This window comes from Garra rufa, chromosome 4 (assembly GCF_049309525.1).
Source record: "Garra rufa chromosome 4, GarRuf1.0, whole genome shotgun sequence".
In the NCBI taxonomy this organism is placed as follows: domain Eukaryota; kingdom Metazoa; phylum Chordata; class Actinopteri; order Cypriniformes; family Cyprinidae; genus Garra; species Garra rufa.
In genome coordinates this window covers 24539655-24565246 of record NC_133364.1, presented here as the reverse complement: position 1 = coordinate 24565246, position 25592 = coordinate 24539655, and the positions used below count along the sequence as shown (strand labels likewise).

The 25592-nt window shown below is 41.6% G+C and overlaps 1 protein-coding gene across 1 annotated transcript in view; it reads left to right on the top strand.

Moving 5' to 3' along the window:
• LOC141333766 (membrane-associated guanylate kinase, WW and PDZ domain-containing protein 2-like) overlaps window positions 1–25592 on the top strand; it is a 287797-nt gene that overhangs the window by 203443 nt on the left and 58762 nt on the right. The window contains exons 7-10 of the mRNA XM_073838891.1: window positions 1329–1386; window positions 6407–6528; window positions 10234–10368; window positions 11788–11970. Of these exons, the coding sequence (XP_073694992.1) occupies window positions 1329–1386; window positions 6407–6528; window positions 10234–10368; window positions 11788–11970 (498 nt within the window). The remainder of the gene's footprint in view (window positions 1–1328; window positions 1387–6406; window positions 6529–10233; window positions 10369–11787; window positions 11971–25592) is intronic.

Genomic DNA, 25592 nt, shown 5'->3' with positions numbered 1-25592 from the left:
AATTGTGAAGTTTTTTCTGTCTTATTATATATGGTGTGACACCAGCTGAGTGTACCCTCATTTATTAAGCAACAGGAAATGTTAGGACAGACAATGAATGCAGGATATTCTTGGGAAACTATGCTAATACTCTACTAGGAATGTTATTTATTTACTGAATTATTTATTTATTTCAGTTGAAAAGGTTACTGCAGAACTGTGACTGAAAATCTATCATCTATGTATATATGTATCTAACTATCTGTCTATATCTGTCTGTTGTCCGTCTATCTGTTGTCTGTCTGTCAAGCTATCTGTCTGTCTGTCTATTGTCCATCTATCTGTTGTCTGTCTGTTTTCTCTGTCAATCTGTCTGTCTGTCTGTCTGTCTGTCTGTCTGTCTGTCTGTCTGTCTGTCTGTCTGTCTGTCTGTCTGTCTGTCTGTCTGTCTGTCTGTCTGTCTGTCTGTCTGTCTGTCTGTCTGGCTATCTGTCTGTCTATCTAGCTGTCTGTCTGTCTGTCTGTCTGTCTGTCTGTCTGTCTGTCTGTCTGTCTGTCTCTTGTCTGTCTATCGGTCTGTCAATCTATCTATCTGTTGTCTGTCTGTCTATTATCTATCAGTCTGTCTGTCTGTCTGTCTATTTATTTGTCTGTCTGTCTGTCTGTCTGTCTGTCTATCTATCTGTTGTCTGTCTGTCTGTCTGTCTGTCTGTCTGTCTGTCTGTCTGTCTGTCTGTCTGTCTGTCTGTCTACCGTCTATCAGTCTGTCTGTCTGTCTATTTATCTCTTGTCTGTCTATCTGATATCTGTGTATATGAGGCGTTCTCTTTTTTCTAACCATTAAGATGTCAGAAAATGAGACCATTATTTTTAAGTCAAGAATGTCACTGCATAATGGAGTTGAACAGAAAGTGCAAGGACAAAGATACATTCTGCAATTTTCAGAAACATGTCTAAAAATACACAGACGATGAAAACAGTATTTTAATTTCAATAAAAGCAACATTTTTATTCTGTGCAACCCATTAAAATGCCATGGTGATGAATAGGGGCCTGCAAATTAGAAGATATTGTGAAAGATTGTGAAAAACGTTGAAGAATAAAAATTAATGCTTTATTTTAAAAGTTATTGCACATTTGCACACTAAATCTTTTAAATAATGTTAAGTTCAGTATTACGTTAATTATATCAGTAAGTCATGGGGACATGCAAAGCCCACAAATGGCGCCATTTCCAGAGAATGAGCCAATATATCCTAATAAAACAAAATTTGTACCCTATAACTGCAACATCTACCTTTGAATTAAATGTTCTTGTTGGATGTAATTGTTTATTGTTTGTTTTTCAGAGCTTCCTTATGGCTGGGAGAAAATCGATGACCCTGTTTATGGAACCTACTATGTTGAGTAAGTTCAAGCACTTGAGTTAACATGCACAGTTTAATGGCACTTTGGATCCCTGCGTTTTCTCACAGCTCTGTATTAATTGGTTATATTGCTGCTGCGCCATGCCCAGGCCGAAAAACAGCTGCTCCGTTATTTCCTAATTCACTTCGCAGTGTGTTTGCGTGTGTGTGCGTGTGTGTGCCATCATTTTTCTTGCTTAATGCACAGTCTGGGGTGAGGTGGGACTATTTATAGTATGGCTTGCTTGGCTACTCTTTCTCCCCGGACAGAGGAGAACAGCAAGCCCAGAGCTAATAATGCAGCTGTAGTATCATGTGGATACGCAACCGCACACTCTTTCGAACTACATCATAAATGCAGGGCTGCATCAACGCCTGCTGTCCTCAGATGGGATTATGACACTTCATGACACTGAATTGTAATCATACAGTAACAGTCTATCTTCCAACCTGCTTTGGGCTGTTGTGGGGTTTGTCATTTCATTTCATCTTTCTATCCTTACACCGTCTGTCCATACATCAATCCATCCGCCTATATTTCAGTCAATCCATCTATCTGTCTGTCCGTCCGTCCGTCCGTCCATCCATCCATCCATCCATCTGTATATCCATCAGTCTATCTACCTAGCTGTTGTTCTGTCTATTGTTCTATCTGTCCACCCATCTGTCCGTCTGTCTATCTGTCTATCTATTTGTCCATCCATCCATCCATCTATCCATCTATTTTTCAGTTAGTCCATCTATCTATCTTGCTGTCCATCCATCCATCCATCAGTCTATCTACCTACAGTATTTCAAAAAAAGTGAGTACACCCCTCACATTTCAGCAACCATTTTAGTAACCATCTTCTCAAGGGACAATACTATAGAAATGAAACTTGGATATATTTTAGAGTAGTCAATGTGCAGCTTGTATATCAGTATAGATTTACTGTCCTCTGAATAACTCGACATCCAGCCATTATTGTCAAAATAGCTGGCAACAAAAGTGAGTACACCCTAAGTGATAACAGCAGTATGTTGTTTAACCATGCAAAGCCACATGTCCTATTCATCATGTTTATGTTTTTGTGTGTTTGACAGGACCATACAAAGTTGTGTATCTAGCAGTTAAAATTAGATGCTTTAGGTACAGTTCTCTCATACTGACGACTGGGTGTTCAACATGGAATCTCATGGCAAAGAACTCTCTGAGGATTTGAGAATTAGAATTGTTGCTCTCCACAAAGATGGCCAAGGCTATTAGAGGTTCAGTAACACCCTGAAACCGATTTACACTACGGTGGTCAGGGTTAGCGGTTTTCCAGGATGGGGTCCAACAGACCCTGCAAGGGTCGATCAACGAAGTTGAGCACTCATTCTGTGCATCAGGTGCAGAACCTGGCTTCAAAAACAGATGCATGAGTGCTGCCTGCATTGCTTTAAAGGTTGCAGAAGTAGAAGGTCAGTTTGTCAGTGCTCAGACCATATGCTGCCCACTGCAACAAGTAGGTTTGCATAGATGTCGTCCCAGAAGGAAACCTCATCTGAAGCTGGCTTACAAGAAAGCCTGCAAACAGTTTGCTGAAGACAACCTGTCAAAATGCATGAATTACTGGAACCATTTTTCTGTGGTCTGATGAGACTAAGATAAACTTGTTTGGCTCAGATGGTCTCCAGCATGTGTGGCAATGCCCTGGTGAGGAGTACCAAGAAAATTGTGTCTTGCTTACAGTCAAGCATGGTGGTAGTAGCATCATGGTTTGGGGCTGCATGAATGCTGCTGGTACTAGGGAGCTGCAGTTCATTGAGGGAAACATGGATTCCATTATGTACTGTACATTCTAACGATAACGATCCCAAACACACCACCAAGATGACAACTGCCTTGCTGAGGAAGCTGAAGGTGATGGGGTGACCAAGTATGTCTTCAGACCTGAACCCTATTAAGCATCTGTGGGCCATCCTAAAGCGTAAGGTAGAGAAGCACCATGTGTGTAACGTCCAGCAGCTCCGTGAGGAGTGGAAGAGAATCCCAGCAACAACCTGTGCAGCTCTGGTCAATTCCATGACCAGGATGATTAAGGCAGTTCCAGATAACAATGGTGCTAAGGCAATATATGATACTTTGGACAAGTTCACTTAGGGTGTACTCACTTTCATTTCTATAGTATTGTCCCTTGAGAAGATATACTAAAATGCTTGCTGAAATGTGAGGGGCATACTCACTTTTGTGACTAGGGGTGCAACGGATCGCAGATGATCCGTGATCCGTACGGACCGGACCCCACGGTTCGGTACGCATATGGTTCACGGATTAACTGTTAAATTGAACCATCATAGAGTAAAAGGGTATGATTTGCATATGTGTCATCTTGTCAATTTACCCATTCAAACTACTTAAACTGCTGCAGCAAAAGAGAACACGCGCGCTGTTTCTTGATTCTTTTTTTTTTTTACCGCTGCCGCACATACCTGAAGCGAGCACGCGCACAGAGAGAGACACGCGATTCAGACTGCGTGATTCACAGGTTGATTCCTCTTTAAAACTTCTCTTAACATACATACAAAGTTATGTTTAATACCCGTTTTGGTATTCTGGTAAACACAGTCGGTTATGTCTTCAGTGAACCGAAACAGCTGAGAAAGATGCGTGCCAGTATCAGAGACGTGCATTAGGCCTTAAAGAGACACTAGTTATTTTACAATTAAATATTAAATTTCTGCACCTGAATACTAGTGTTATTGATTTTATTAGTAACTTTATTTTGTATTCATCTACACTTTTCATTTTTGTAATTGACTTTATTAGTTCAGCTAGTAGTTTTTGCTGTGGATTAGAAGTACTTAAAGTTAGCATTCAGTAATTATTAAAAAAACAAGCTTTTTTTTTTGTTTTGTTTGTTTTTTGCTGATCCGAAAAATGATCCGATCCGTGACTCCAAATCCGTGATATGATCCGAACCGTGAGTTTTGTGATCCGTTACACCACTATTTGTGACATACTGTATCTATCTATCTATCTATCTATCTATCTATCTATCTATCTATCTATCTATCTATCTATCTATCTATCTATCTATCTATCTATCTATCTATCTATCTATCTATCTATCTGTCTATCTATCTGTCTGTCTATCTGTCTATCCATCCATCCATCCGTCTATCTGTCTGTCTGTCTGTCTGTCTGTCTGTCAGTCCATCTATCTATATATCTATCTGTCTGCCCACCATCTATCTTTCTGTCTGTCCATCCATCCATTTATCCATCCATCCATCCATCCATCCATCTATATCCATCAGTCTATCTACCTGCCTGTCGTTCTATTGTTCTATCTATCGTTCTGTCTGTCCACCGATAAGTCTGTCTGTCTAGCTGTCTATCTATCCATCTATTTTTCAGTTAGTTCATATATCTATCTGTCTGTCCATCCATTCATCCATCCATCCATCCATGTATGTCTGTCTGTCTGCCTGTCTGTGTGTCTTTCTGTCTGCATGTCTACTAAATATTGGCCATGGGTTATTTCATTTCATGCTTCCTACACAATGCATTTATTATTAGCAATCAATTATTTTATTTCATTATTTTAAACTATTTTCTTTTGTCTTTCTATGGGAAGAGAGAAAAACACATCTTAATTGTACAACTGTGGGTTTTATGTTGTGGAAGATGACAGCTGGGAAGATCAGAAGCTGCATCTGGTGTGAAATGACTGTAATTTACTATAAATCTGTGTCTAGTGGCTTTTTAGAGGAGACACTTAACAAGAACATTATGCATAAAGCTTATCATTTGTATTTGTGTTGTGTGTGTATTTTCAGGTTAAACAGATATCACTTTATCCTTACAGCCGTTATTTAATAGGACTAAGCCAGAACCACTTCTAAGGCTGGTTTCCACTTTGCCAAACCTTGGCCTAATGTGCTATAAGAAAGTATGGAACTGATCTCAGATAAAGTACTAGGGACAAAATCCATTTGCTCATTATACTTTGATCTGCTAAATCAATTTCAGGCTGTAGACCTTAAAAGAAATCTAAAACCAATGTCTCAAAAATTGACCTTGTGTAGTCTTGGCACAAAGCTGTAATTACAAATGCCACGTCTTCACAAAAAAACATTACCTCCTTTCAAAAGAATGCCTTTTAATGGAACCTAATTGTCTTTGTACTTTCAAATGGCACGGTTTTCAGCAGCGCCTTTTAAAACAGATTGAATTAACTCTGACAGCAAGTGTCGTACAGAGAGTCGAAAGAACCATTTTTCTTCCAGATCAGAGGATGCTCTCATTACTGTCTGTTCTCATTCTTACATCACTCCTTTAACAAAGATGAGGACTAACTAGGCTTATGTTTTACTCAATGACCATAGCCTTAAATGATTTGTTAAAGGGTATTAAAATCAACACGCATGCTTTCATCTATAGTGCATAACATTAATGGCTCATGTCAATTTTTGTTTGTTGGGAGAGCAAGATAACTTGCTTTGACCAACCATGAGAAATTATACTGCATGCTTTGCGACGTTTTCAAAGTGGATGTAGCAAGGGACCAACATCATATATTAATTTTTCAAGTTTCTGATGTCCAATGTAAAATCTTGGTTCTGAAGCAAATCAGTTGAGTTAGAGTGTCGTTAGCATATCATTAGCTGGAAAACACACAACATTTGCCCAGATTTACATTTGCCCAGATCTAAACGATGTCAACACTAGTTGCCGAAAGACAAAGCCAGTCTGCAGATATTGGGCAGTTGGAGGTGACAGATTTCACAGAAAACTGTGCAGTCAGTGGCAGGCACATTAGAATCAATTGAGAGTCGAGTCTCCCATGCACTTTGCATGATAATGACTGTCTACTTGGAGTGTATAGCTATAGAGTGTTGCAGATCAGTTGCTTCAGTTAAAATGCTACCTGTGTAGGCAGTAGCCTGCAAGGCAGCTAGCTAGATTGCTCATATATTGGATAAGCATGTCGCATCAAGTAGTCACTCAAGAAATACACTTCAATGAGTCTCTGTTTCTGATTTTCTTATTGCAGTCACATAAACCGAAGGACTCAGTTTGAGAATCCAGTTCTAGAGGCCAAGAGGAGATTGCAACAGCAGCAGCAGATGCAGAGTCAGGGCTTGTCCTCTCTCCCCCTACCTGCAGTCTACAGAGGTAAAGTATTAGTGATATCCAAATATTGAAGTTTAAAGTCTGGTACTAATGCAAATCTATGCAAATCTGGTTAAACCATCATACCACCCCAGCTTAGGCACACCGAAGACATCTTAATAACACTTATCTGCTCTCCATGTAATGACATGTTTAACATCAAATCTGCTTAAATTGCTGATTGAGGTTTGATATTCATGACTATTATTATATTTCTCCTGTGAGCTCAGTGTCTGTCTCTATAGTAACACAACTAAGCTCAGACATCGTCTTTGGTCGTGCACCATCTGTGTGTGAACTTATTGTTCAGAATATTACTTCCTTAGAGCCATACCTTATTATTCATTTTACTTCCCTCAAGAATGAAAACTCTGTCAATATTTACTTGCGCTCATGTTTTCTCAAACCTAAATGACTTTCTTGGAGCACAAAACAAGACATTTTAAAGAACTCATGTGTTTTTTTGTGCAGTTACAATGAATGTTAACTGAATTTAAAGCACCATCAAATATCAAAAAGTATTTCTGTTTTCAGTTTTCTTTAAAAGTCATAGTTAACCACCATGACTGGATCCTTGAGTAAGTGAACTGAAGTTGAGAACCAAATCAGTCTGATTTGTAAACAAAAATCTTTCTGACTGCTTCTTCTTAACCTGATCATCTGATTTATTGGCAGCAATTATTTGTTTATAACTGGTTCTCTCAAGAATTTTAATGAATGTGCCAAGTTAGTCTTCTAGTTTGAAAAAGAAAGTCATATGGACAACTCTTATACTTATAAGCCGCTTGTCCACTGCGTGGTACGACTTGGCACGACGCAGCTCAGCTTTTTTTTGGCTCGGTTTGCTTTTCCACTGCAGTTTAGTACCACTTAAAAGTGGGTGGGATTATAGAATGTCTTTATAGTTGCACCGCCACCTTGTCTACTGACCACAATATAGCCATTTCTTTTCTCAAGTTGCGTGTGACGGCCATTTAAAGGAAGTCGTTTAAAAAACAAATGCGAGCAAATGATACGGTGTTGGCTGTTGCTGACTATTTAAACCTAGTGGGTTTGATATGTCGCAATTATGCTGGTATTGCTAATTCTCTGTACCCAATTAGTGATTTGCAGTGTTTACACGTCACATTTTAGTATCGGTACGTCTCTCTTGGAACTTCAACTGAGGTGGTACCGTAAAAAGTATCAGGTACTATGTACTGTACACAGTGAAAACACCCCCAAAAGTGAGCCATACCAAGCCGTTATCATGCAGTGGAAAAGGGCAATTACAGTACAGCTGCATTCTTTTTAAAGTGCGAATGCTTTTATCTCCGTTCGTTCTACTGGCATGAGGAAAAACAGCCAGTATGTTATACAAAATTTCTCCTTTTGTGTTCCATGAAAGAAAGAAAGTCATTCAGATTTGGACGGACATGAGGGGGAGTGAATAATGATGGAATTTTCATTTTTGCATAAACTAATCCTCTAAATCTACCTGTACAGTCTATGTGAGCCAAGACTGAATGCCTCCTGTTTTCTTTGAGACTCATTATCCATTGAGAATGTGTCTCCTTTTATATTGTGACCTTGGACTGATTATGGTTAGAAGCATTTATTGCAATAATTCCTGTTTAAGTTAATCCATTCAGCATGGTCATGCTGTTACCCACATGAAGGTAACAGGCAAAGTATGTTCAGCCAGAATGACGTAAACGAGAAGAACCCGTCTTTCAGAAAGAGGTGGATACCTTCAGTGGAAACTCTAACATACTTTAACTATATGACCAAAGTATTACATCTGAACACCACATATGTGACTGCTAGGAATTTAATATCATAGCCATTAACAAGTAATTGGTCCTTCCTAATAGTGTGTGCACACCAGAAGCGAACTGAATTATTAATGTGAGTAGATTACATGCAATGCAAAGTCAATGCAAAGACGTGAATAGAAGCAAATTCACATTGGGTGATGTGAATGACACAAATTGGGCAACACCCTAAAAATACTTCATAATCGCGTCTGCAAGTAGAAAAAAATTGCATGATGCGTCGAGTAAACCAATCATCAAACAGTATAGTTGTTTAACACGTCCAGCTTTATCAGAAAATGGAGAAGAGCATTATGAGATGTTTTTTATCTGCATAAGTGACACAAAAAAACATTCTGTGAGTAATCTCATGTCGAAAACGTACTTTTGGGAAATTTTTCACATGATTTGAAATATGTACCACCATGTACCATTTGTTAGATAATTGATGTGTAATGTCCACTAGGTGGCATTAAAAGAGTGTTCTTTTTCTTCCCCCAGAACAGATGAACGTACACATGGTACATTTTATGTGACAATGGTTTTTACGCGTCACAGCAGTTCTGACTTGAAATGTCCGTTGAGTGGCGCTATAACTCTAATGCTCCTTGACTTTTCAAAATAGCGTACCATCTGCACCTAAACCTCCCCAATAGTATGAACAAAAGCGAATGTAATGTAAAAATGCAATCGCAAGCATACCATTTTAGCTTTAGCATTTTTAGCTTATTCAGCTCTTTTATCGTGAGTCATGTTTTTCACAGGATTCGTATCCAAGAATTCCACTTCCTAAGTCCAATTCCATGCTGGCTAAGCTACCGAGCAAGCTTGTTGCGTCTGGTACGTATTTCATGTCTTGCGAAAAGGTTCCCAGAGGTTCGCTTTTTGTGTGCCCACACCAGAACAGCTCTCACTGTTCTGGGAAGGATTTCCGCTACATTTTGTACCATGTCTATAGGGATTTGCTCCCATTTAAACTCAAAATACCATCAGGTGGTACCATCCCAATAACGTTTAGGTTTGGACTTTGTGCAGGCCAGTCAAATTCTGCCATAAAGGAATAATGTATATATGGACTTACATGTATATATGGTCAAGCTTAAGCAGAAAAGGACCCTTTACAAAATTGGAACTGCTGTATACTGTGGTTAATGTATGCTGAATTTTTATTCAAAGAGTGGGTGTCCACATGGCATTGGCCATGTAGTGTCTGATATTCAGATTTTAGCATAAATGGACCATAGCGGACTGAGAAAGCATTCGCTTGATCTACATGCTCATTCTCTCAGATGTTAATTGTAGAGTGAACTCTTTAATCTACAGGAAAGCTTTGTCCTTCATTAGTAGATCAACCCTTGTGACAACCACAGTTTGCCAAGTTCAATATTCTTTGTTTGCCCTGGAACAGGTCCTAACCTTAATTCTAACTCTAATATAACTTTGATTGCACATGTCTCAAAGATGAAAGTCATATACACCTAGAATGGCTTGAGGGTGAGTAATTCATGGGGTAATTTTCATTTTTTGAGTTAAACTATACCTTTAACCCTATAATCCTATTGTTAAGAACATTGTTCCAGGACCAACATGAATGTTCAACTTGGCAAAACCACCCTAGATTTCCCATTGAATGTAACTCTTTTATGTCCATGGTAGGCCAACTTTATATCCCTTAATAGCACTTATCGATTTCCTGTGTGAGCTGAAGCTCCAATCCCAGCCCTAAACCTAGTCCCAAAAGCAGATTGTTTGAAATCTTGTTCTAGGTTCAACAAGGATGTTCAAGTTGTTAAATTCACCCAAGAACTCTTGTGGAAATGTAACCCCTCTATGTCCATAGTAGGCCTAGCTTATCTTCTTCAGTGATATTTCTTGATTTTCTGTCTGAGTTGAGGGTTTTTCTTCTCTGTAACAGTGGAGGAGAGCCCCTCCTCTGCCACCTTACCCAGGGCCAGACTGGCATATGTGGGTCCCGCACCCGAACGCTCTCACAGTCTCACTGACCTGTCCGAGGCCCCCCTGTACCGGGCCGGTGTGTTTGGACTGCATGGTACGTCCCTAGCCAGCACGGTGCCCCCTTGTGCAAGAAAGGACTTCAGCAGGAGTCTATTTGCCTGGCCTTTTTTTTTGCATAGTCCTCAAAGGAACATTCTTTCAGTTTCTAAAGCAGTGAAGACTTTTTGTTGGCTTTTTTTGGTTTTGTATTTTACTTTTTGCCTGCACTTCCAGGATAGTCATGAGTCCACCTACCCTGCTGAACAGACCAGTATAACTGCTCGTAATCATATGTTTGGTATGCTGGTTTATAAAATATGCCTATTGGTTCCACAAGGTTACTTATCTATTAGGGGATGGTAAACCAAGTAACCAACGAAATCCAACTAATCAAGGGTTGATTAGTGAGTAAGACTCAACTAGTATAATTTTTTTACCTTGATTTTTTTTCATAGTTCATCCAAAATGAAAATTCTGTCATTAATTACTCACCCTCCAAACCCGAAGACCTTTGTTCATCTTCAGAACACAAATGAAGATATTTTTGATGAAATCCAAGAGCTTTCTGACCCTGCATAGACGGCAATAGAAGTCCTGCTCTCATTTTTATTTACAAAGTAAGAGGTAAAATGAGTTGTGAATGCCATTTTATCTTGATTTTAAGATGTTCTAGACAACCTACCGACTTTTGTGCATCCCAATTATGTATGTTAACAAACAAGGCTACTATGGTCAACAAGCTGTATCAGATGTTTTTCTGGTTCTTGTCCACCAGCTAAACCAGCACCAAACAAACATGGATCAGCATGGAAGTTCATGCTGGTCTTTCAGCAGGGTATCTGGACCAGCTATTGTACCAACAAACGCATGGCAGAAACTGCTAAAGGTCTAAACTTGGCCTAAATGGTGGTTAAAAAGACTTAAGAAACTCTCAACTTTGAAAGTGAGATGGAGTGACTATGGCTGGCAACTTGTAACTCCATACTGTGTACTGAAGTAGACATCTCTTCAGTTTCGAAGAAGCAGCTCTTCAGTACAAAAGCTCTTGTGTGTGGTTAGAGCCAAACGGCTTCTCCAGAACGGTTTTTGAGACTGCTTTTCTCCGCTCTGAGAGAGCAGAAGAACCACTCTGCCTGTGCTGGTTCTTCTACTGGCTTTTTTTTTGCTTAAGTCTTGGCTGTCCCGAGAGACGGCTCTGGACAAGGCTAAACACTGTTGAGTGTAACATTGGAGTATGTTTAAAGAGCCAAAAGTGAGGTTTGAGCAAAAAACAAGCCATCATGTCCCACTCTGCTCTTGTATGTTTGGCTGCAAGCAGAGCGCTTGGCCTTCTACCCACAATTCCCCAGTGTGATGTGATCTGCTGCTTTTTGATGGGTTTGGAGTGGCTTTTACAAAACAACCCATTAATTTGTGGATGTCTTCTGCTTGATTACAATCTCATGTTTCTATCTGCATTTCTTCACCCTGGCAGAGAAGCCTCTGTTCACGCGGGACCCCACGCAACTGAAGGGCAGCTTTCTGTCTACAGCCCTGCAGAAAAGCAACATGGGATTTGGCTTCACTATCATCGGTGGTGACGAACCAGATGAGTTCCTACAGGTCAAAAGTGTCATACCAGATGGGCCTGCTGCACAGGATGGGAAAATGGCTACAGGTAAACACACACACACACAAACACGCACACACACACACACACACACACACACACACACACACACACACACACACACAAACACACACTTGCAGTTCAATGTTTGAACGGCTCTAATGTGCTATTCTCACTCAAACAGAGATTCCAGCTGGCCAGTCTTTCTCGATCTCTGTGCCCACACTACTGCTGAGTGAATCTGTCATTTTATTGGTTGATAGTGTGTTAGGGACATCCAGGGGTTAAGAACATTCACAGCTAGTGTATTTATTGGCTTTGTGTGTCATCCACAGCAGGGCACGTGTCCATTAATCACAGAGGTGCTTTATGAACCCTTTAACTCCAGTCCAGCCTAGTGAGAGTATAACTGCCGCAGCATTACTCTCACACACACATACATCAGCATTGAAATATCTCATACATTCAGAGTGAACCACAGTGCAGAGTTCAGAACATAGTCAATGCGTCTCCCATGATGCCGTTTTATTGTTGTTGGTAGTTGTGGAAATTATCCTTTCTGCTCCTTTCCTCTCCTTTCCGCTCTTCTCTTCCACCCTTCATGCTCCCTCCGGACTCCTTGTCCTACTTATGCTGTTTTGCAGTCACACACACACTCAGACAGTGCTGTGGATGAGCTTCAGGTCTACGCCAATGTGAAATATTCAATTTTGCTGGATTAGGGAGCTCGGAGAGGATATTTAGCTTGAGTCTTGTGGTGGACACAAATGTCCTTCACTTATGGACATACATACATAATGTTACTTTTAAAGACCTTATGTAATCAAATTTTAAGTTTTGTTGATTTTAGTCCATGTGTGTTAGCTTTGAGGTTAATCTGTATGCCAATTTACTCTGAAATTTTGCTTTTAAGGATTAAAAACTACAATATTGAAGAGAAAAGCAACACAACAAGTTTAAGGTCCAGAAAGGTAGACTGACATGGAATTCAAGAAATTGTTGAAAAGGGTAGTTCCCTTCCGGAGGGAACTCTACGCTGCGTCCTGGTTCAGGACACTATGGGAACTGCCTTCAGCATGACCGGTTCTGAAACAAGGTATAGAATAACGACAGTGAACTTGACACTGGCCGGCGCCAGCCTATGACATCATCAACAGGCGCCTGCTAGTATAAAAGCAGGTGCCTGAGAGCACATTACCATCTTTTTGTCTTCAGAGTCCTCTGTTCTAAACGAGTGAGTATAGCGATGCCTAGAGAGAAACTGTTTAGGAAGTGTGCGGATCCGTGTCAGAGAAATCTGACACCTGATGATGCACACGACCTCTGTTTGGTGTGTTTAGGTGTAAAGCACGCGCGCTCTGCTCTAGAAGGAGCGGAGCGCGTTCATTGTGAGAGTTTCACTTTGAAGAAACTCCGTTCTCGTTTGTCTCTTTTCTCGAGGGAATTGGGACATCCATCCGCCCCACGCGGCTCGGGTCCCGCGGCGGCTGAGGCTGCCCGGCGGCTGAGATCGCGGGGATCACAGGTGGAGAGAGGGTTTAATCTCTCGCGCACGTCAGCCGGAGACGAAAACGCGCTGCTAGCGGAAGATGTGCTGTCTCTCACATCTTCCGATCCTGCAGCGAGTGCTCTTTTGGCTTCAAGCCAGGGCGAGCAGGAGGCTGAAATGGAACAAGATGAGCTCTCTGAGCCCATGCAGCCTGCCTGCCCCGCATATGAACAATTGATGTCTGTTATGGGCCGCGCGGCTACCCCTTCAGTGGAAGCCCACCGGGGAAGAGGCCGCCCTAGGTAGACTAGACGAGCGGCTCCTTCCCGGCCATAACAAGCCAACTCCCGTGAGCCTCCCATTCCTTCCTGATCTGCATAAGAGATCGAGAGGGAATGGGACAGGCCATATTCAGCCTGCATTCACAGGCATCAGCATGTGAATTATGCTGATGTCGAGGGAATGCATGGGCGCGGATATGTGTCGATGCCTCTCATTGAGCAGACGTTTGCGAACGATCTCTCAGCGGGAAGGACATCAACCCTGAAGGCTCCGACCCTGCCATCCAAGCCTTTGAGAGAAACATTCTGGGTTGAAAGGCAGGGCATATGCGGCAGTGGGTCAGGCTGGTGCTCCTCTGCACACGGTGGCAGTGTTGCAGGCGTACCAGGCTGATCTACTGAAAGATCTGGACCGAGGTCTGGGGCTTTCCCCGGAGGTGGTGGCTGAGCTGCGCCACACCACGGAGAGACATCTGTGGGTGAACCTGGCGGACATCGGGGAAAAAGAGAAACACTTTCTCCTTGATGCGCCGGTTTCGCCATCTGAACTGTTCGGCACATCCGTCGAGGCGGTGGCCGAGAAGTTCAGAGAGGCGAAGGCGCGCTCGGCGGCTTTTAAATCATGCATCCCTCGCCGGTCCACGCCCCCACCTGAACACCGGGGAAAACCAGGCCCGTCCTGGTCCAAGGGCCAGAGACGAGGCCAGGTCGCCAGTGTGGCCACTCGGGGCCCTCCCCCCGGGAGGAGTCGGTCCCAGAGGAGGCGTGATGCGTGGCATAGGAGAGGGGATCTAAGGGAGACGATCCAGCGCCGGCGTGGCGGCAGGCCTGGATCGGGCACCTAGAGTCTCCTCTCTGGTTCCCCTCACGTCCGTTCGGCTACCTGCCCCTTCTTTTTCCCCTCGCAAAGATTCTGGGGCTGGGCCAATGATGAGATGGATACTCAATCTGATGGCCCGGTATGTGAACAGTAAAGAAAACACTTTAATAAAAATATTCAAATATGTATAAGTGTATGTTTTCATGTCTACCAGCTCCGCTTGGGTGATTGCTATTGCAGTTTTCGAGCTCCTCTTGAGTTCTACTGCCACCAAGTATCGAGTGTAGCTAGGTCTCCCCTCGTTTTAAAAGAAACAGGGTGTAGAGACCCCCACTCGTAGAAATCCCCTCTTGGGTTAAGCGTTGCCAGGTTTGAAACCTCCGCTAGAGTAAGCTTGGTATAGACATGATCCAACATATACATACGAGAATATGTAATAAAAAACCCTCTTGAGCGTTGTCAAGCTGCTTCAAGCGAAAAAATCGCTCTGCTGAAGCCTCCGCTCACTCAAACCCTGCTAAGAGTAATACTCTTTTTGCATGAGTGTAGTCAGGTACCTTCCCTGTGTATTTTCATATACACATATGTGAGACCTCCACTCCTAGGAGTTTGTGTGTTAGGGTGAATAGAGCGTCGTCAAGGCTCCCTCTCTGAGAGAGAGATGTTTTACTGAAGCCTCCGCTCTCTTTAAAAAGCCCCGCTTTGAAGTAGAAATCTTATATATTTGGCTGTTAGGCCCCATTCTGGGCCTCGCCAAATTACTTTCTGGTATTGTGACCCAATCCGCCAGAATTGAGTGTAGCAGGCCTAGAAGGCCTCCTCTCTGTGAAGTCCTCTGTAAAGAGAGACATATAAAGATAATACTTCTTAGCGCTGAATGTAGCCAGGTCATTCTTAGACCTCCATTCATGAGAGCTTTTTTACTGGGTTGAGTGTTGCCAGGCTCCCTCTATGTGAGGTATTTCTGTTAAGCCTCCACTTTCCAGAAATGCAGGCCGAAAACACAAGACTAAGGCAGCTTGTGAGCCCTTTTCGTGGACCTGTCACTACAAGCGTTGAGTGTAGGTAGGCCTCCCTTCCTCGAGAGGGCGTGTATACCAAGGCCTCCACTTGATAGAGCTTCCTCAGCTGAGCGTCGTCAGGCTTGTTACGCTCGAGAGAGCTTGTAACCATTAAAGCCTCCCTCACTGAAAGCTCCGCTTCCGGGTTTTGCTATCGCCCGGGAATGATACAGGTGTCTTCCTCGCGAAATGTTTAGAGCACCTTCTCAAAACCACGTTAGTGGTGTCTGCTCACGCAAATTGTTTTGAGCATTCCCTAAAATCCACACGAGTGGTAAGTGCACTACTAGGCACTTTACTAAAATCCATATTTATGGTAAGGATCCCTCCCGTAAAGGCAGGGTCCTTCTTTAAAATCCCTCACGGGTTGGACCACGCAGGATAATCCTCCGTGCCCATTTTCGAGTTGGTTCCAAAACCCTTAAGTTTTTTCAACTCCTTTGATAAGCACAGTGTAATAGGTCTCCCCTCTGTCACAGCCAACAGTACTGAGACCTTCACTCTCACAGTTATAGCAGCTAGCAGGCCCATGAGTGCCTCGCTGACTATTTTTTGGGGGAGTGCAGTCTTCCACTCACCAAAAACTAGTGTTGTAGGCTTCTCTCCTTAGAGATGCAGTCTCGGAGCCTCCACTACACAGAGCTAGGTGATAAATGAGAATTTTTCATTATTTGCTCTACTGTGAGTATCTGCCATTTTCTTGAGCGTCGAGTGTAGTCAGGCCTCCCCTCGCCTAGAGCGTTTCACTTGAGGCCTCCACTCTGAAGAGTTTCCCTAGGGAGAGCGTCGTAGGCCTCCTCTCGCTTTAGAGAGTCTTTCTGCTGAAGCCTCCCCTCTCCAGAAGCTCCGCTTTCAGGCTCTGCTATCGCCTAGAGACTGCAGTCTGGTGACCCTCTCGCTATGCTCTGGGCACCTACTTAAAACCACATTGGTGGTGTTTACTCACGCAAGTCCTTGAGCACTCCTTAAAATCCACATGTGTGGTAAATGCGCTCACGCATTTTCCTCAAATCCACGTTGGTGGTAAAGGTCTTCCCCCACTGGCGGGTCCTTTTCTAAATCCTTCACGGTGTGGGTCACGCAGTTAAAACCTCCGTCCCATTGTTTGAGTTGGTTTCGTACAAAACCTTTTTAGTTTTTTCAACTCCAATCCAGATAGCACTGCTAGCAGGATTGAGTGTCGACGCTTCTTCAGGCCTCCACTCTCCAGAAGAGCTCCAAAAACTAAGGTAATTCTGTCGCACAGGCTATTCAGCCTCGCGGATTACCTTCAGGGTTAGAGTGTAGATAGGTCATGAGACCTCCACTCTCAGAGTTCTTCTTTGCTAAGCACGGAGGTGTGTCAGGCTCCCTCTCTTGAAAGCCTCCACTCTCCAGACTCCACTCAGGTAGTACTGTCACATAGGCTATTCAGCCTCGATGAACACCTGCAGTGTTGAAGTGTAGTAGGTCATGGGACCCCCACTCTTAGAGTCCTTCTGCTGCTCGCAGAACACTGCCACCAGACTCCACTAGGTACTGTCGCATAGGCTACTCAGCCTCGCTGATTACCATCAGTGTTGAAGTGTAGTTAGGTCATCAGACCTCCACTATTAGAGTCTCCCTTCTATGAGGTGTTGTTAGGCTTCTTCTCAGAAGCCTCCACTCTCCAGACTCACTCAGAGTCCTTCGTTGCCTCCAGAGATTCACTAGAAATAGGCAGTCCAACTGCACAGGCTATTCAGCCTCGCGGACTACCTCTAGTATTGGGTGTAGATAGGTCACAGACCTCCATCCTTAAAGTCGTCCTCTGCTGGGTGCAGAATGGTACCAGGCTTCTTCTTACCAAAGCCGCCACTTTGCAGAAACTCCACTCAGGTAGTTCTGCTGCACAGGCTATTCAGCCTCACTGACTACCCTCAGTGTTGAAGTGTAGATGGGTCACGAGATCCCCACTCTTAGAGTTTTCCTTTGCAAGACACAGAGTGCTTTTTTGGCTTCCTTTGAAGCAGTCACTACTCAGCCTCACTGACTACCTCCAGGTTTTGAGTGTAGAGGTGCCACGGCACCTCCATTCTTAGAGTTGCTCTCTGGAAGGCGCAGAGTGTTGCCAGGCTTCCTTTCGTCGAAGCCTCCACTCCTCAGAAAATCTCCACCTAGACAGGCCTGTTGCACAGGCTACTCAGCCTCACAGAACCATCGTCAGTGTCAAGTGTAGTTAGGTCATGAGACCTCCACTCTGTAGATTCCCTCTGAGCAGAAGCTCCACTCAGGTAGTTCTGGTTGCACAGGCTATTCAGCCTCACTGAATACCCCCAGTGTTGAGTATAGCACCTATACTGCACTGAATGTTGTGAGGTCCCTAGAGCAGACTTTCACTCTGTTGAGACCTTTATTCCCTAAACTCCGCCCCCTTACGGTCAGGGCGTTTATGAGCTCCATCACTTAGAGAGCTAAGTGTAGTAGGCTTCCTCTAGGCCTCCACGCTTGAGAGTTACGTGCACAGGTAGCCGAGCTAGCCGTGACAGGCTGGGCCCCAGCGACTCTCGCTGAAGCAGGGGTGATGTTCCTTCTTGACTCCTCATTCAGTCAGTTTGATCACTTATCCCTCGGCATGGCGGCGTTGGTATAAGCGTTCCCATAGTGTCCTGAACCAGGACGCAGCGTAGAGTTCCCTCCGGAAGGGAACGTCTCAGGTTACGTAGGTAACCCTAGTTCCCTGAGGACAGGGAACGAGACGCTGCGTCTCGGGGCCATGCCTCGGGCCCTGCACATACCTCCGTCAGACAAAAAGATGGTAATGTGCTCTCAGGCACCTGCTTTTATACTAGCAGGCGCCTGTTGATGATGTCATAGGCTGGCGCCGGCCAGTGTCAAGTTCACTGTCGTTATTCTATACCTTGTTTCAGAACCGGTCATGCTGAAGGCAGTTCCCATAGTGTCCTGAACCAGGACGCAGCGTCTCGTTCCCTGTCCTCAGGGAACTAGGGTTACCTACGTAACCTGAGACGTTATTTTTTTATTCTTTGCATACAAAAAGTATTCTCATAGCTTCATAAAATTATAGTTGAACCACTGATGTCACATGGACTATTTTAACAGTGTTCTTACTACCTTTCTGGGCCTTGACCATGGTAGTTGTATTGCTTTCTATACAGGGTCAGAAAGCTTTTGGGTCATTCTGTGTCAAATAATAAATAAAATAAAAAAATAAAAAACTTTCCCAGCTTAAATTTTTTTCTGAAGAAAAGATAGACATGTATAGTGATAAAAGCCAAAATATTAAATGTCATGGATGAATAATGAATACTTACTGAGTAATCCACTATTTTGTAGAGGGAGGTCAAAATGGCAATTATTACCTTAGATTTGGAGTCAAGTTTCTCTTTAGAGAAGATGACGGCATCATTCTTATTTTTACACAGAGATTGGTATTTCTATTAGTAGAATCTGTTGACTTTAGCAATCTTTGTTGCATTATGTGCCAGTGGTGACCATTCAAAAATGGGGAAACAGCACTTTAAGTTTTTTCCAAAGTTTGCATGCCTGTAACTCAAGAAGTGTTAAAGATATTTGAATGCCATTTTAAATATTGCCTCTTAACAAACTTTCCTTTTAGTGTCTTTATTTTTAATGCCCTATGAGATTCGGTTCAAGAGATATTAAAATTTCAATATGGCTCCAGGAGTAAATTGTTAAAATGTACACATTTTCCATGGTCAAAAACCAAATGTGGGTCAGTTTGCAAAAATATGATACTTTTTTATTTTAAAGAGGAATGTCTGAAGAACAAATAATGTTAAAACTACAGATGTACCTTGTTTCTTTCTGTCAAGACAATTGCATTGAACATACCAGTCTGTGCCATAAATATTCTTTTTCCATAGTTTGCGTTCCTATAACTCAAGAAGTATTAACATCGTTCAGTCCCAGAAATATGGGCATCTCAATGAGGCTCCATGTCCAGATTGTTAACTATTACCCATTTTCAGTGGTCAAAAACCAAATGTTGGTCACTTTGTGTACAGCTGATACTTAATTAAAAAAAAAAAATCTGAAGAAGAAATAATGTAGAAATTAGAACTGTATCATGTTTGGAAAAAGAATATTTATGGCACTCAGACTGCTATGTTCAATGCAGTTGTCTTGACAGAAAGAAACAAGATACATCTCTAGTTTTTAACATTATTTGTTTTTCAGATATTCCTCTTTTAAAGAAAATAAGTATCATATTTTTGCAAACTGACCCACATTTGGTTTTTGACCACTGAAGTTGTGTACATTTTTACAATTTACTCTTAAAGCCATATTTCAATTTTAATATCTCTGGAACCAAATCTCAGAGGGCATTAGAAATAAAGATGCCAAAAGGAAAGTTTGTTGAGACCCAATATCTAAAAGGGCATTACGATATATTTAATAATTCTTGAGTTACAGGCATGCAAACTTTGGAGGAAAACTTGAAAAGTGCTGTTTGCCAATTTTTGAATGGTAACCACTGGCACATAATGCAAAAAAGATTGCTAAAGTCAACAGATTTTACTAATAGAACTACCAATATCTCTGTAAAAATAAGATAACGATGCTGCCATCTTTCTGAAGTCATTTTTAACCCCCTGTAACTTGACTCAGTACCTCTGGTTGAGTTGACACGGAATGACCCTTTTGGATTTCATCAAAAATATCTTAATTTGTGTTCTGAAGATGAACAAAGATATAATTAATGACAGAATTTTCATTTTAGGGTGAACTCTATCGTTTTAATGTGACTTAAACGTGCCATGTCTTCCTCTCTCCTGTCCCCCTGACTAAGTGCTTCCTTGATAAATTAAAACTACCATGCAGAGTGCTGGGATTTGCTGCGTGACATGCTTCACTTCCTGCATCTTAGAGCCCTGCCATCCGCCCCATCCACGCCCACTATAGATGCTTCTGCGGCGCTGATGTTTACACTGCCCCTCACAGCTGTGCCTGAGTCCTCTCATAAAGAACTTAACAAGCAGATAATGAGTTGAATCAGGTGCACCAGTGTGCTGCTCAGGGACAGGAAGCACACAAGTCATACGCCTGCTGGAGGATCTCTGCATTTGATGTTTAGAGCTTCATTTGTATAGAAAGTCTATTGTGGCTCAGCAGCGTTGTTTGGAGGATTGTGTATTGATTGTGTTTGTTTAGAATGCCAGTCACAGAACAGCGCTCCTCTGGGTTTCCATGCATGCACAGACATAAGATGTCTCAGACGTTTGCTCCCAGAGCAGCTCTTATGTTGTCTCACTGTCATTAGTTTTACAAAGCCCCTCTTTCTCTTCAGAATAAGACTGTAGTTCAGCTGCAGAGTTTATAGTTTTTTTTAAAAAAAAGTCAAAATTATGTCATTAATTACTCACCCTTGTGTTGTTACAAACCAGTAAGACCTTTGTTCATCTTCATAACAAAAATTAAGATATTTTTGATGAAATCCGAGAGCTTTCTGGTTCTGAATAGACAGCAACACAAATGACACATTCAAGGCCCAGAAAGTTAGTAAGGACATTATTAAATTGCCCTAAAATTAACAGTATGACTGGTAAATTCAGAAGTATGCTGTTCACACAGGAAATGGCGTTCTGGATTTTTAACGGTAAGAGACCATTCACACAACAGCACCAAAATGCAGGTATATTCTGTGATGTCAGCAGAAATGCTTTAGTTTCACTATCTATCCAATTTATCCAAAGTATGAATATAAACCAGAGATGTGCATAATAGTATCCAAATGCAGGCTGGTGTAATGAGTCCACTGAAGCTGAGTTGAAGTTGGAACCCGAGTGCAGTTTATTTAAAATGACGTGAAATCCATAATCCAAACATAAACAAAGACTTGACTTGACTTGACACAGACTTGGCATAGAACAGACTTGAAACACTCACCAACAGCAGACTACAGCATTAATACACAAAAAGGAACAATGGCAACATGAGGGCTACTTATACCAAACAATGAGGGTCACATGACACAAACCAACCAATGAGAAACAAGGCACAAGACTCTAGCAAACAATGAACAAACAGAACAGAGAACCACATGGCAAGACAAGCCAATGATAGCATGACACATAGAACAGAGAAACCAATAGCAGGAATATACGAGAGAAAGGGAAGCAAGACACTAACAGCATGAATCAAATACAAAATAAAAGACATGAAAACATGAACATTATAAAAACCCAAAACAAAACCCAAACCACACGTTACAGCTGGGTCTCGAACGCAACACTTGAAACAGCTGCGAGACGAGGCACAATGGTCAAAGATATCCATCAAGTGCATATTTACATAGAAAAACTAATTTAAAAAAGCAGCGGAGCTTTGTAAACAGCTCAGAGTGATCACGTCATCTCCACAAGAATGCTATGATTGGCCAATTTGAACCAAAGTAGACTTTATTCGTCAGCGCGTTCTACGTGCTCATACCGGTAATCTTCATTCCGCGTTCACACACAGCATAATTACAGCAATTTACTGGTAATGTTACAACTAACCTACAACTACCCGGTATTTTTAAAAATGTCCTATTCACACATGATCTCTTACACACACGTCTCTTGCACACCAAAATATTCTTGTATCTTCATAACATTACGGTTGAACCACTGATGTTACATGGACTATTTTATCCACGAAAACATACCTGTGGGAACGTTTTCGCGAGACGCAAAATGCATACCGCCATGTACGGTTCGTGACATAGTCGATGTGAAATGTCCACTGGTTGGCGCTTACAAAGTGTTCAGTTTTTTCCCCAGAACAGATGAACGTACATATGGTTTGTTTTATGTGACGTTGGCTTTGTATGTGTCACCGCAGTTCTAAATTGAAATGTCCGTCAAGCGGCGCTATAACTCTAATGCTCCGTGACGTTTTAAAATAATGTACCATCTGCTCTATACCTAAACCTACTGGAGACGCATGAACAAAAGCAAATGTGGCCTAAAGAAACAACCGTACGCTTGCCGTTTTAGCTTGTTTTTCTATCTCTCATCTTTCAGCTCCATTCATCATGTTTTTACGGGATTCGTACTCAAAGATTCCGCGTCCTAAGTCCAATTCTCTGCTGGCAGAGCTACCAAATAAGCTTGTTACGTTAGTGATATGTACTTTTTGGTATGTATTTCGTGCCTTGTGAAGAAGTTTCGACAGGTATGTTACGTCATGAGATCAGGTTGATTTTTTCGATTTCGATTCCTTACTACCTTTCTGGGCCTTGAACATGGAAGTTGCGTTGCTGACTATGCAGGGTCAGAAAGCTATCGGTTTTCATCAGAAATATCTTTATTTGTGTTCTGAAGATGAACAAAGGTCTTACTTGTTTGGAATGACAAAGGACCAGTATAAACAAGCTAAAGACCAGCAAAGGGACCAGCTTAAACCAGCATACCAGCATCAAAACCTTCAAAACCCTTTTCAACAGGGTAGTCACCCAGCTTTAGTTTGAAGTTTATTAGCACAGTTCTAGTGGCTCATATTATCCGGTTTCATCATTCACAGGCATATTATAAGGAAGCAGAACATAATATGGGAGCTTCTGAATTTAGAATTTTCGAAGTTTGAATTTTAAGTGGATGATAATGTCTAGTTTGTAGGAGTGCAGTGATCTGGTTTGCCCTGTGGAGTTTCAGCCTAGATTGTTGCTGACATAAAGCTAGGTGTGAAACAGCGAGGTCACACCGATATCATTTGCTCTCTGGAAGCATGTGAAATTATTGATTGGAACACCAGAAGCTCTAGGCAAATGTCGAACGTATTTACCGAGATTAATTAAAATTCCTGCACACAACACACAACAGTCAAAAGGGGACAAGCCTATCGATAGACGTGTACGGCACTGCATGAAATGTCTCCAGGAAACTAGTAGCACAAGAGACACACTGGGTGAGACCCCGTGATCTTATTTATCCCACAAATACATTTGCCACATTTGCTGGAATATTGAGCATCATCTCATTTCCATAATAATTGCGTTTTTGATATTTAATTCTTTGTCAGCATTCAAAGATGGAGAGCAAAGCCTATATTATGCCTGATACATACTCTAACACAAGCTCGATTTCACATCCCGGCAAATTAAATGAGTGACCAAACATTGGAGGGACTGGTAAACTTCTTGATAAAAGGAAAGTGAAGATCACAATTAAGTCCTGAGGCAAGGCGATACTTCAGGATTGAGAAAAGGATTGAGTAGGTCCCTCAAATTGTCCCTTCAACTGGTGCGCTGTAATTGTCACAGTTGCCAGGGGAGACGACATGAATAAATATTGGATGACTAAAATTGTTGCAAATTGGGGAAAGTTTTTCACCCTGATTAGACTGACTGTTCTTGTTGGGCAAAATGTATCTTTCCTCTCAATAGCTCCGTTCCAAAACCTAAAGCTGTTTTGCTGTCAGTTTTTTTTTCGTCGGGCAAAACGATTGATTTGGAACATTCTACAAAGGCAGCGAGCCACACAAATGGTGCTTTTCATGTGAAGCACACAGGAGATGTGACTCCTCTGGTTAAAAAATCTTAATAGAATACTAATGGTATTTAATGATAAGTTGGAACCAATCCTAAACAGTCCCAATGAGATAAGAATCAAGATAAGAACAGGGGGGGGGGGGGGACAATTAAAAATTGGAATTTCAGTATATCCAGCTGGATCTTACATGACTGTTAGATCATTCTAAAAAGGTTTTTTTTATTCTCAGTAGGTTCAGTTCCAAATTATGGAACCTAGCATTTTAGTTGATTGCTGTTTTCATGATCAAAATGATTTAGTACTCTCATAAGCACAATAATACACAGCACACACAAATAGTAGAGCATAACTTCATATTTGAGCATTAGCATATTGCTAAGCTAATGACTTAGCACTCTCTTAAGCACAAAAATACATGACACATACAAGCAAGGAAGCAGATAGTCAAAACTGTTAGAGTTTGACATTAGCATGTTGCTAAGCTAACAACTTAACAGTCATAAGCACAAAAATATACACAAAAAAAGTGTGTATAGTTGGTTTGTAATTATTATTTTTAATTAAATTATATCTGTACTTTTCTTAAAGGGGTCATCGGATGCAAAACTCACTTTTACATGTTGTTTGAACATTTCGTGTACACAACCACCCTACAATGATAAAAATCCACCCAGTGGTATTTTTTTAATCTTTAAAAGTAATATCCCCTTTTTAAAATCAGGTCATTCTCAGCTTCTTGTCGGTGTGATGACACACAGACATAGGCCGCTCCCACGATAGTTGATTGACATGAGCGCCTTACCTTAGACCCGCCCTCACCGAGCTGAAACAGTCCGACTCCGATCGCCAATGTTTGACTCAAGTGCAGAGAAAGACAAGAATGTCTCCGATTGAGCAATTGAGGTGTTCTGTTGTTGGATGTAATAATGAACATAACAGTCCTCATTTACTCAAGACATCTGATCCGCTGAAGACACAGAGGAACGTTACTTAAGTTTTTGAAAATAAAGCACTGATCCTTGGAGTAGAGCTCATTAGCTTTTAAAGGAACATGCAATAGAATGAGTTTTTTTTTTTTTTTTTTTTTTGCAGAGCTGATTTTGACAAGGTAAAAGGGTGTTTTTTTTACACTACTATTAAGAAATTTTAACCAAAGTATATTATAGACTTTTCATTAAGAACTTGTGGAAAATGGGCATCCGATGACAAGAACTGACCTTTTTTTTTACTTGTTCACCATCTTGGATTTATTTTATCACTGTGCTCATTGCAGTGCATTCTGGGAATGTGATACTTTCTAAAAAGGCATAATAAAGGTAATTGGGCCTATTTTTTAAAATCAGCCTGGGTTTCTTGTCTGTATAAATATATATTAGATTTTATTTTATATTTTTACATTAACAGTGTAGTCAATTATATTTATTAAAGCCAAGTATGCATTTCATCAAGTTAGTGTTTTTAAGCATTTTACATTTATTCCTAAATAATAGCTCAAGGCAATAACAATTTAAACGGTATGTTAATAACTTATGTTGAGTTATTCTT